Genomic DNA, 13,469 nt, shown 5'->3' on the forward strand with positions numbered 1-13,469 from the left:
AGAAATTCAGATGTTCCCACCCATATGGCAGCTATCCAGGCTTCACTGTGATCTTTCCCAAAACTTTGAAGCAGAAGAGGTATGAAAAAGTCTGGAGAAAAGATGGGGAAACCCTGGAAGGTACATAAAGGAAATAATCCCACTTCCCAGCACCATTGAACCTGGGACAAATAACCTGGGTGGAATTGGCCTATGAAACAGGATGCTGCACCAGATGAACCACTAGTCTCATCCAGTACTGCTACTCTTTATGTCTATAAAAAATAAAATAAACACACAATCACAGACTTATTTTCCCATTATGGAAAGGTAGACAAAATGACAGAAATCATCACACTCAAAAAGTGTTAAGTGCTGCTACAGAAAGATGTGGCTGAAAAAGGCTGGTGTTCCTCAGAAAGCTCCCTTACCAGGGCAACATTCGGAAATCCCCTGAGTAGTCCTCATATTTGAAGTTCACAACATGCCAGTCTGAACTGTACGTTTTAATGCACTGGAAAGGAAAATAAGCAAAGTTCATTGCAAGTTTATTGGTCTTGGTCACAAGACTTAAAATTGTTACAAAGAGCTGCAGTGTAGGCAAAATTGCAAATCTGAACACAAAATTACATTTATATACAGTGGGAACAAGAGCGATTGTAAGGGCTCTAAATTCAGGTGGGGAGCCATGTGGGTTTGAAGCAGCAGAACAAAGTTTGAGTCCAGGGGCACTTTTAAGACCAACAACGTTTTATTTTGTGTGCATGCACAAAATAAAAAGTTGTTGGTCTTAAAGGTGCCATTGGACTCAGACTTTGTTCTGAATGGGCCCTACTTACCTATGAATATGTCATAGGTCCATTTAACACTTCTATTGTGATTAGCCTGGGGGCTCTCTGAAGTTCTTTCTCAGACTTTGCTACCTGAAATACTTTACCTAAAATACCAGGGACTGAAATGTGCAGGCAAAGCGTGCACTCTAAGCAGACCAATATGATCAGCAGCAGTTCTCTGGGGTCTCAGGCAGAGAACTGGGTTTCTCAATCAGCAGCTTTTAGCTAGATGATGGGGTTTGAAACTGCGATCTGCTGCATGCAGATTAAGTGCTCTAACAAATGATGCACAGACTCTCTCCCCTTTACCAACATCTTCAACAGCTGAAGTGCTTTGCACAATTTAACTTCCACTTTTATCCCATATTGCTTTGCTGTTCCAAAAGAGAACAATGATTGTTTTTAAAAAATGGAACATTCCTTCTAAAAATAAGGCTTGTCACGGGTAATACTGTCATCACCTTTGCTCTTGAGAACTCTTCCCATGAGAGTTGTTATGCCTTTATAATTAAAAAGAGGAAGCCACTCACAAACATAATTAAAAAAGGGCTATTGGACTTACCGTGAGGGGTCCTTCTCCTCAGAGGATAAGAGGACATCTGAATGGGTTGTTCCCTTGATCCTTCAGGGAGGCAGGACTACTTTTTTCTCCTTCCTTTAGGCGCCCTTGGGACAACCCACCCCTTCAGTTCAGGGACTCCGAAAAGCAGTGAGAACACTCTATCCTGTCTGCATTAACTGTAAAAAAAACAAACTGACGGGAACAAACTCATGAACAGTAACTGTAATAACATAGAAAGCATGAAATACAGAGAAAAAATATTCTGCAGATATACACCCAGAAAAACAGGTGAAGTTAAAGGTAACATAAAAGAGAAAACATAGCCATGAAGGTAGAAGATGAGAGGGAGTAGCGAGATGTCCTCTTGTCCTCTGAGGAGAAGGACCCCTCATGGTAAGTTCAATGGTCCATTCTCCCTCAGAGGCAGAGGACATCTGAATGGGACCTTCTAGAGCAGTGTCCCTCAGTCAAGTGAGATTCCCTCATCTTCGTTAATCTCCACGACGTGTTGCAGAACCTTTCTTCCGAAGGCTGCATCTGCAGATGCTGTAGAATGCATCTTATAATGCTTGGTGGGGAGGGTGGGGTATAAATAAAAAATTATTATTATTATTATTATTAATAAAGGTGAAAATGGATGACCATGTAGCAGCCCTACAAACTTTTTCCACCGATGCTTGGTTGATGAAAGCTGCATTTGTAGATGCACTGCGGAGTGAATGAGCTGTGATACCGGAGGTACTGACAGATCGGACGCCTTGTAACACTCCACAATGCAGGCCTTCAAAGTGGAATTGATAAGAGCTCTTGGACATCCTCTCGCCTTTCCTGGGCTGAGAAATGTTGACAAACATGCTGTCTGTTTTCCTGAATTCTTCCGTCCTGGCGATGTAAATCTTGACAGCCCTCCTCACATCCAGAATGTGCCACACAAACTCCTTCGTATGTTTGGGCTGCGGACAGAAGGTAGGTAGAAAAATTTCTTGGGACTTGTGGAATCTGGATGCAGCCTTGGGGACGAATGTTGGGTCTGTTCTGAGAACCACTTTATCCTTATGAAAAACACACGGGCCTGTTCTGATGGATAAGGCGTGTAGTTAAAAGACTCTTCGAGCCAACATAATGGCGACTAAGAAGAGAACCTTGCTTCGAAGCCATCTCAAGCCCACTTCTCTCAAGGGTTCAAATGGAGATTTTGTGAGTGTACATACACCGCGTTGAGCCTCCAGGTGGGAAATTGGTGAATCTGAGGTGGTCTCAAGGCCTTAGCGCCCTAAAGAACAGTTGAATATGAGGATGTATGTACAGTTTGTAACCCCTGATGTGTGGAATAATGGTATTTAAAGCCTCAATCTGTCGTCGTAGGATAGAAGCCTTGAGACCTTTATGCAGACCCTCCTGAAGAAAGCCTAAGATATTAGCAATAGATGAGGACATAGGATCCAGCTTTTTTCGTCTGCACCATCTTACAAACGCTTTCCAGGTCATGTCATATATCCGAATTGTAGACTTTCTTCTGGACGCCAGGATGGTGTCCGTTACCTCTGTTGAATAGCCTAAGTTCTGGAAATAGTCCCTCTCAACCGCCAGGCAATCAAACACAGCCATGTTGGATCGGGATGCCACACTGGTCCCTGTATGAGGATGTCTGGCCATGTTGGAAGCGTGACTGGGTTCTGAATGGACATCTCTGTCAGCATTAAAAATCATGGTCGACATGGCCAGTATGGTGCTATTAGTATGAGCTCTGTTTGGAGTGCTCGCACCCTCCTGATCGTCTTTGGCAGCAAGGATATTGGTGGAAAAGCATACATGAGACCTTGGGGTCACGGTGTCGTCAAGGCATCAATCCCCTCTGCCTCCTCGTGGAAGTAACTGGCATAATAACGAGGAAGTTAATGATTCTGAGGGGAGGCAAAGAGATCTACCTGAGGTCTACCTAGATGTTAACAGACGAACTGGAAAACTTCTGGATTCAGAGCCCATTCCCCTTTTGCGATGGTCTCCCTGCTCAGCCAATCTGCTTATATACTGTTCAGCCCCCTGATGTGTTTCGCATGAACTGAGGCTAGGTGCTTCTCTGCCCACTGCAAGATCACCAGGGCATCTTTGTGCAAGTGGTCCGACCTGGACCCCCCTTGATTGTTTAGATAAGCTTTCGCTGAAATAGTGTCTGTTCGAATTAAAACATGTCTCAGGTGAACAGAGTCCTTGAAATGTAGTAGCGCTAAACGAATCGCCCTGAGCTCTAACCCGTTGATTGGTAGGCGACTCTCCCTGTTTGACCAGAGGCCCTGGACTGGCTGACCCTGTAGAACAGCCCCCCATCCCGACAGACTTGCATCGGTGAACAGCTCCAAGGAGGGTGTTGTTTGGAAGACCTTGCCTTGGAGAAGACTGGGCAGGTGCATCCACCAGAGAAGACTGCTCTTGACAGACTGTGATACTTGTAGTGTCATGTCTCTGCGTTCCATGATCGCCCATTGATATGGTCTTAGGAATTGCTGGAGAGGCCTGGAGTGAAGATGAGCCCACTGCAACAAGTCCAGACATGATACCATCAAGCCCAGGAGTTTGGCCAGAAGCGTTAGTGAAGAGAACTGCTTCCTGATCACTGTGGCAGCCACTGTTCTGATTCCTTGTGCTTTGGACATCGGCAATGAGAGGGAACAATAGACCAAGTTGATGATTGCCCCCAGATGCTCTATATGCTGTTTGGGTTGTAAGGCACTCTTGGCAAGATTCACCAGAAAACCGTGAGCTTGCAAGCATCGAATGGTCTTCTCCGTGTCTTGGCTGCTCTGGAGTCTGTTGCTCGACCTGACCAGCAGGTCGTCCAGTTAAGGATGGACGTGAATGCCCTGTCTCCTGAGGTGTACAATGGGATTTATAAGGAGCTTGGAGAAAACCCTGGGAGCAGTTGACAGTCCAAACGGCATCACCCGGTATTAGAAGTGTAGTTCCTCCCATGAGAAGCGCAGGAAATGTCTGTGTGCTGGATGGATAGGCACATGCAGATATGCTTCAGTCAGGTCTATGGAGGTTAGAAACTCTCCATCCTGCAGAGAGTCCACGATGAACTTCAAGGTTTCCATTCGAAAGCGACGGAGCTTGATGAATCTGTTTAGGAAATTGAGGTCCAAGGTGGCCCTACAGTCCCCATTCTTCTTGGGAACCGCAAAGAGGATGGAATAAACACCCTGTCCCCTCTCTCCGAGGGGAAAAGGTTCGATTGCCTGAATGTTCAGAAAGTGTTGTAATGCTCTGTGCATGACGTCTCTTTTGACTGGATTCCTTGAAGGTGGAGATCTGACAAATCTATTGGGAGGAGAGGATCGGAACTTGATTGAGTACCCTTGAGACACTATTTCTGAGGCCCATGCATCTGCCTGAGAAGCCTCCCAGGCTGGTCGAAAGTGAAGAAGTTGGGCCCCCACTGGAAGGAACTCGCAGTCAGGCCTGTTTGGACTTGGAATCCCGATCCTGTCTGTCAGATTTGGAAAAGGATTCCTTGGTGAACTTGGAGCCGAATGGAGCTTTTTTGAAGAAGTGTCTGGAAGAATCCTAGCTGGGCTTCTTTCCATCTGCTCGAAATCTTGCCATGGAATGCCAGGCATGAAAAAGATGTGAAGACATTCTGTCTGGTTGCCACAGAGACTTGGGCATCACCGTCTTCTTTTTCTCTGGTCTCCACCAAAATCTTTTCCAATGACTCCCCAAATAGCTTTTCCCCTTCAAAAAGGATAAGCGGACACTAGTGACTTGGATAAAAGATCGGCCTGCCAGGCTCTAAGCCAAAGCAGACGTCTGGTAACGGTGGTGGAGGCTATAGCCCTGGAGGCATAGGTGATAGTATCAAGCGTTGCATCAGCAGTAAAAAAAGAGGCCTTGAGGAATCGGGTGGCAACTTCCAGCAAGCGCCTGTTGTCTTCTGGCAACATTTGAATCAGCTTGCGCACCCAAACTATTGTGGCCCTAGAAACCAAGGATGCAGCAGAGGATGCCCTGACTATCATAGTGACTGCTTCGTGGGCCCTCCTCAGAGCGACCTCCGCTTTTTTGTCGCTCGCAGTAGCCGCGTCTGTGGCGCACAAGTCCTGTTCCTCTTCTGAGAGGAACCCGTCCTCCCGGCTGGTTGCCATTATGTGTCGCCTTCACCCGCCATCGGACTTCTGTCTTTGGAGGGCAGTTAGGATACCAGGAGAAGAGAAAGTAAAGTGGAAAGAGTAAAGATCTTTTTTTTTTTAATAAGAAGAAAGACAGAAAGAAAAATAGTTATAGTTATAGGCCAGAAAAATAATTACTAGCCCTCAGCCTAGCTATCTAGCTGCTCTCCCTGTAGAGGCAGGAACTAAAACTGAAGGGGCAGGTTGTCCCAAGGGTGCCTAAAGGAAGGAGAAAAAAGTAGTCCTGCCTCCCTGAAGGATCACGGAAACAACCCATTCAGATGTCCTCTGCCTCTGAGGGAGAACATCCTTTTTCCCTTTAGGTAGTCCCATTGGAGATACCAAAGAAATCAACATAATCATTTTTAACAACACAACCTAGACCAGTCCAGACTCCAGATGCTTCTGTCTTTAATAGTGACATTTTAAAAACTGGGTTTACAGGTTGCTCACATGCCCAGATTTTGTACTTAAGCCCTGAGGCCCTGAGTTCCTAACCACAAGGTCAGAGAGAACCATCATTTCTTATATGTATGTCCCTCCAGGGCTTTTTTGTAGAACCCCTGCTAGCAGGAACTTATTTGCATATTAGACCACACCCCTGACACCAAGTCAGCTGGAACTGCATTCCTGCTCAAAAAAAGCCATGTGTACCTCCTGTCCTAAGTTTAGATTAATATGTGATAAAACATTAAAAACCAGAATTAGACATAAATCAATGCAATTCTAAAATTCTATGTAAAACCAGGAAAAATTAAACAGCTAAAAAATAACTCAAGGAAGTCCTTTCTCAACTTAAGTTTCCAAAAGCCCCCTAAGGTAGGCACTGTGCCCCAGCAGAGAATGATAAAGCAGAGGTTTATTTTGAAGGCTTCATAACACATTACTCCAGCAATTGGTTGGTATACTCCTGGATTGGTTCCCTCACTCCCTGTCAGCAATGATACACTGCTGTACAGCTGCTCTTTCAGTTCTACCTCTGTCTACACTGCAAACAAAAAAACCAGGGTTTAAAATGTCACCACCACCACCCCCTCCCAAGAATCCTGAAAAGTACAGTCTGATGAAGAGAGATGAATTCTCCATCAGACATCACTAGCCACCCTTCAGGAAAATACATTTTTCATAGTTCCACAGAAAGAGATGAACCCAATTAAAATCCATATCACTGCTATGCCTTGTGACTCAGCTGGAAACAAACAAACAAACGTCCTTCCATGGGTTTTTGTCAAACAAGCAAAGCAAGAAGAAGGCATCCCCACAAGGTAAGAGTGTGCCCTCCTACTACATCACCAAAAGGAATCCTGGAGTGCACTCAGAGAATGAGAACAACACTGGGGAGAGTTTTATTCTTTATTTAAAGGGAGAAATAACTGTGCCAGGTGTTTCTGTGAACACGCTGAACATCACCGCTGATAGCCCTTACCTCTTGGACAAAGAGACTCTGTGCCTTTTTCAGAGCATCCTCTGGCACCGTGGACTGGACTGTTCTCTGCTGACGATTTATAACTGCTATCTAGAAGGGTTGGGAGAAGAAGCAGTCAAGGATTACAGAAGGGATATGGTTTTCAAGTTTTTGACCAACCAGATGCCAATCATTTTTGCTTTTGCAAAGCTCAGCACTCAAGGAAGAATTTTGGAATCTGGAGCTTTGTGGCACTTTAAAGATCAATACAATTATGATGGCACAAATCTGTGTAGGCTACAGCTCGCTCTGTCAGATGTGTAAGTTGGATGGATGGTCTCAAAACACACACTATGGCATTTCACAAGATGAAATAAAAGATTAACTGTTCCTTTTCTTGCAAAAGATGAACACAGCTACCCTTCTGGTGCATGTGCTACCTGGCCAGTTTCTAGACTGCCCATCTGGGACTCTTGCAGCTCAGTCCTAATGCCAAGGAAATGTGCGCAAAAGAACTTTTCCCATCGTGTGCTATTTTCTTAGGAAAATGGAACCCATCTAAGGTCCAAGCTATGGTACTCTCCATTCCTCTGGAAAAATACTCTTCAAGATGCTAGTGGACTGCTTGAGGACTTTTGACTGCATCCAAAAAAGATTTACCTCATTTATTTATATTGCCAGTATATTATTTATATCCTGCCGCTATCCAGATGAAGAGCTCAGGTAGCGTATAATAGGTTTTACCTATTACAAAATCATAAAACAGCGAGTTAAGGTTATGAACATTTTTCTGCTGGTATTTAACCTGGGCAGGGCTAGAGGCACAAGCTCTTGGCCCTTGGTTCTAACTTCAGGGGTGTGGGGGGGAGGGTCACATCCTGGGACCCATCTCAGTTGGACCTAGAACAGCTCAGATTTGTATTTTTTTGTCCGTATATTAGTTTTTGTAATTTGAACCTTTTCTTTTTTATAATGTGTGTTAGGTCCCTCGTAAAAATGCCTAAATAAATAAAGCATCAACAATAAGAGTCTAAACACACAGAGAGAATATCACCACTAAATCATGTGTGTGTGTATAACATGCCATCAATTCACAGCTGACGTAAGTGAGCCTGTAGGGTTTTCAAGGCAGGAGACATGCAGAGGTGGTTTGCCATTGCCTGCTTCTGCATAGTGACCTGGGATTTCCTTGGTAGTCTCCCATCCAAATACTAATCAGAGCTGACTCTGTTCCAAGATCTGACAAGACTGGGCTAGCCTGGGCCATCCAGGCTGAGGCACCCCTCAATAATACAACTCTTTTATGATCTTACAGTAATTTGTTGCTATTCACAGGTTTCACCAACTGCTTTAACCCAGTCTTAGCTATACTTATTGCTCAGCTGATATTTGATTTATATCCCACCCTACACTCTGAATCTCAGAGCAGTCACCATTTCCTTTACCTCCCCCTCACCACAACAGACACCACCCTGTGAGGTAGGTGGGGCTGAGAGAGCTCTTACAGCAGCTGCCCTTTCAAGGACAACTCCTACGAGAGCTATGGCTGACCCAAGGCCATTCCAGCAGGTGCAAGTGGAGGAGTGGGGAATCAAACCTGGTTCTCCCAGATTAGAGTCCGTGCCGTTCACCACTACACTAAACTGACCCACAGTTACTTATGTATCCTGACTCCAATTAGCCTTTCCTGGCAACTAACCCCCTCTCACCCATATGCAATGGTTGGCAAAGCTGGTTCAATGTGTCTGTGTGCATGCACATGAAATGTTATAGCCAGAATTAAACTTTGTTGGTCTTAAAGACCAAAAAGATCACATTCCTTGGTGCTCTAATAGGAAGAAGATAAACCATGTTCCACTGGTGGTCTACTAGTTGCCAGTAGATTGTTCATTATCAACTGGCTGCTTGATTTCTTGCGAAGAATGCTAGATCAGATCACAGTGTTTACAGTTATATACAAGAATGCATCCTAAGGATGACTTGGCATACACATTAATTACACCTTAATTGTAAATAAATCCTGAGGATGCACTCTTGCTTTGCACGTTTAAAATACATCAGGGGACTTTGGGAAGTCTAATTTTCTATCTATCTTTATTCATCGGCCAAGAATTTTTATTTTTTATTTTGTTCGATAACACAAGAGGCTGAAAGCAGCTCACTCCTTTCATGTACACATTTCTTTTTGTATTGTTGCACTGCTGCCTCTGGTCAACACAACACCAAACCCTGCAAATCCATTTAGCAGAGAGTAGTAAAACCACAAGCAGAGTCTTGTCTCTTTCTTAAAGTCACCTTCATCTATTTGAAAAAAACCTTTGTTCTGTCTTGCAGCTTAGGCCACACCCAACTGCATCCCTGCTGCACTGTGAGCCCTTACTACAACCTATACAGCTGAGGGACCCTCCCCAGCTACAATGAGAACTATGTAATGCCCAGAAGCTGGATTTTTGCCCCTGCAAACCAAAAAAGGGTGTGTGTGTGGGGGGGGGGGGGGGGTTGTGGCATCCTCATGATGAATGGGTTTATTAGAGCAGAAGCCTTCAGTACAATAAAACTTCCATCACAGTCAACGTGTTTGTCTTTAAAATGCCCCAGGACTTTTTGGTTTTGCTGCACAAGACTTAAAGCAAGTTGGGTAGCCATGTTAGTTTGTCAGTAGCAGCAGAAAAGAGCAAGAGGCCAGTAGTACCTTAAAGACCAACAAAACTTGTGGCAGGATATGAGCTTTCATGAGTCACTGCTCACTTCTTCAAATACCTGACGATCTCAAGAAGTGAGCAGTGACTCATGAAAGCTCATACCCTGCCACAAGTTTTGTTGGTCTTTAAGGTGCTACTAGACATAAAACAGAATAAGCCACAGTAAACAAGGCTGAATGAGAACGTGGCCAAGATCAATGTGCAAACAAGAGACTCACAGACACGTCCTCCATAGGGAACATAAGCAAGTCCCGGAATGGATCACTGTAAATCTGGGCTTTTCTCTGGGAGATGACATTTTCATAGTCCAGGGGTTCAACCACCTTTGTTTTCTCCTAGGAGATAAAAGGGAAAGGGAGAGAAAGCAAGTCAACAGCTGGCCTCCTGCAAGCTTCACAGACTGGTCATGAGCATCTACTAGAGGCTTCCTCTGGTATTACTGAAAACAAATGACACATCTCCCTCCCACATCATATAAGCTATGACATTCCATACAGCTTTAGTGGCCAAGAAACTGAGCTATGAATCAATTTTTGCTCTCTTCTATGAGTTCACTAGCTGGCATCAGGCAAGCCACATTTCTGCATCTACAATAAGGGAATGATAATACTAGTCTACCTTACAAGGCTGCTGTAAAGATAATGGTGAATCAATTAACAGGAAACAGTAATTATTCATTAAGCAATGACTAATTTTATGCCAGAGGCTAAGACTTTCCTGATTCAGGGCATTTAAAGAAACTGGTGCCATTATGTCTTTAATGCATGCAAAATTTGCAATTTGAAAGAAATCTGGTTTGCATTACAGGGAGGGTGTTCTTGACCAGGCCCAATGAAAAAGCAGGAAAAGAAATCTGACAAAAATATTATGGGGAAAGTCAGAAGTTCAGCCAACAAGCAACACCGTGTGACTTGTGTTCTAGCTCCAGCTGCTGCCTTGTGATGGGCAAGCCTCTTTAATGACATAACACAGCTGTTGCTCTATAACTATGAAGCCAGATAATAACAAAATAAGAACACATTAGTCATGTTCACATCTCTCTGAAGCTCTGGACTTGCATAGGAAGTAACTCTGATTTAAAAAATAAAAATGCCAACCTCAGATTCGACTGCTACTTGCAGAAATCAAAGTTAAAGGGGGGGCACTGTGGCTCACTGGTGAAGCACCTGCATTGCATGCAGAATATCCCGGGCTCACCCCCACCCCAGCAATTCCAAGTAAAGGTGTGGTTAGGAAATACCTATCTCTGCTAAGATCACAAAGTGACACTGACAGTCTAATTGGTAGGCCTCCGAATTACTGGCTCATGTTTGGGATCTGCCAGTCCCCAGCCCCAATCCCTCCACCGAGGAACTGAAAAGCAGGAGAAAAAAATGGCCTTCACACAATGACACTCTAGATCAGGGGCCCCAATCTTTCTGAAGCTGCGGTCACCTGATAGACTGCCAACTCCCAGTTGGGGGCAGGAGATCCCTTGGTTTGGAGGTCCTCCCCTGCTTCAGGGTGTTCAGAAAGGTGGGGGGGGGGGCTGAATGTCCACTGGGTACTCCATTATACCCCATGGAGACTAGACTCCATAGGGTATAATGGATAATTGATCCCTGGGTACCTGGAGGTTCGGGGGGGGGGCTGTTTTTTGAGGTAGGGGCACTAAACTTTCAGCATAGCATCCATGCCTCTCCTCAAAACCCCTACCAAGTTTCAAAAAGATTGGACCAGAGGGTCCAATTCTATGACCCCTAAAAGTAGATGCCCCTATCTTCCAATATTTCCATTGAAGGGAAGGCATTTGATAGGAGCACAATTCCTTTAAATATGATGGCCAGAACTCCCTTCAGAGTTCAATTGGGCTTGTTACAACCTTGCTCCTGTCACCACCCCCAAAGTCCCCAGACATTTCCTGAGTCGGACCTGACAACTCTAAATCACCATTGGAATTCTGACACAGAATTGCTGCTGCATATTACCTTCCGTCTCACAGTGGAAGTCTTCATGCTATGGAGGAAGCTTCTGCCAAAGCAACATTTTAAAAAATATCTGCACAGCCACTCAGAAGCCTTGCTGGAGAAAAGTCTCACCTGTCCCTGCCCAGTTCCTAAAAACACTTGGCACCAGGAAAGGTGTCAGCAGGCACCATGTTGGAGACCTCTGATCTAGATATTTTTCCTAGGCTGTATGGTAAAGTCTACGGCGTCTAGAAGAGGCAGCCAAGAGTCACATCCTCCTCAAACACTGCTCTTCCCAGGCACTGCCCCTCAAATCTCCTGAGATTTGCTGAGGCAATATGGGGAACCCTACATAGTGGTCTGTGTGGAAAAGCCTTGGGTCAGTGTGGTACAACAGATGCTTTGCTTGCAAAAGGTCCCTGGTTCGGTCCCATAGCATCCACTTAAAAGCTCTTAAAAGTAAAGGTCGTCCCCTGTGCAAGCACCAGTCGTTTCCAACTCTGGGGTGACATCGTATCACAACATTTTCATGGCAGACTTTTTACAGGGTGGTTTGCCATTGCCTTCCCCAGTCATCTACACTTTCCCCTCAGCCAGCTGGGTACTAATTTTACCGACCTTGGAAGGATGGAAGGCTGAGTCAATCTTGAGCCGGCTACCTGAACCCAGCTTCTGCCGGGATCGAACTCAGGTCATGAACAGAGAGCTTGGACTGCAGTACTGCAGCTTTTACCACTCTGCACCACAGGGCTAAGCCTTGGGGTTGCATAATTTGGGAAGGACCATCCACAGGACTGTCAAAGTGAAGTCCTTTTTATCTGAATATTTTCCATGCAGACTTGCCTGAGAAAGAACTCTGGCACCTTGGAAAATATTCTGGTTTATACTGTAGGATGCACAGTCACACTTATGTGGAATGCTTCATCATTGCTCCCATATATGCTGAGTATGGGTTAAGAAAGAACAGTAGCAGTGGGCAACCATTCAGGAAAGGGTATCTTCCTTTACTCCCTATATGTTTCTAAGGACACATGACGTCATCCCACATTTGTATTGCAGTCCAGCAGAGAACAATTTCAAAATGGCTTTTCAATACAGACACAAGACCTGGATATAAGCCTGGCTTTGGTTGTTTGCACACTGAGAATTTGCTCCAGTTTGGCAAGCTATATGGAGCAGGTTTGTCTGGAACTTCCATACAACATCATCTTCAATTGTCCACATTACAGGATTTACCCTGCTTTGCTTTGATATTTCAAAAACCTGGTTTGATATGTTATTTTTGAAAGATCACAAATATCTCTGCATACCTTGTGAATGGAAAGGTTTGCATTTTTAAGCTCCCAGTGACATCAGTCTTATTCCTTGCCTTAGCCTGTCATATTTTTCTCACCACCAATGAAGGGCTTTTTAGGATTCATTTTTTAATTGGCAGCTGCAAGACAACTATAGCATGATCTACTGATTTACTGCTACAATCTGCCAGCTCCTCTGAATTCCATTTTTTTTTTAAAATAGTAAATCGCTAGCCTTATTTGAGTTTTTTGTTACATAGATACATCTTTCCCCTTATAACTCTGCAGCAAAAAGAGCTTGAAATATACTTTTTTAAATAACGAAAGCTGGAAATTCAGAGGAGCTAGTATGCTGTAGAACCAGGCTGCTATAACATTATTACACTATATTTATTTATTTATTTATTTTAAAATATCTATATATATATGCCACCTCTCCACCTAAATAAGATCCCAAGGTGGTAAACATCATACATTAAAGCATTTAAACATTTAAACATTAAAAACATTTAAAATGTATATATAAATATTTAACAATACAATAAGAACATATAAGCATGCAAACACACACACAACAGGGA

The 13,469-nt window shown here is 44.2% G+C and overlaps 1 protein-coding gene across 3 annotated transcripts in view; it reads right to left on the reverse strand.

Moving 5' to 3' along the window:
- Positions 1–13,469, reverse strand: part of DOCK11 (dedicator of cytokinesis 11) — a 130,301-nt gene that overhangs the window by 91,376 nt on the left and 25,456 nt on the right. For all 3 annotated transcript variants that reach the window (XM_060248957.1, XM_060248955.1, XM_060248956.1), the window contains exons 2-4: positions 9,866–9,982; positions 6,967–7,056; positions 411–493 (exon numbers count right to left, since the gene is read on the reverse strand). In XM_060248957.1, coding sequence (XP_060104940.1) covers positions 411–493; positions 6,967–7,056; positions 9,866–9,982 — 290 coding nt within the window. The remainder of the gene's footprint in view (positions 1–410; positions 494–6,966; positions 7,057–9,865; positions 9,983–13,469) is intronic.

The sequence above is a fragment of the Heteronotia binoei genome, chromosome 11 (assembly GCF_032191835.1).
Source record: "Heteronotia binoei isolate CCM8104 ecotype False Entrance Well chromosome 11, APGP_CSIRO_Hbin_v1, whole genome shotgun sequence".
NCBI classification, from domain to species: Eukaryota; Metazoa; Chordata; class Lepidosauria; order Squamata; family Gekkonidae; genus Heteronotia; species Heteronotia binoei.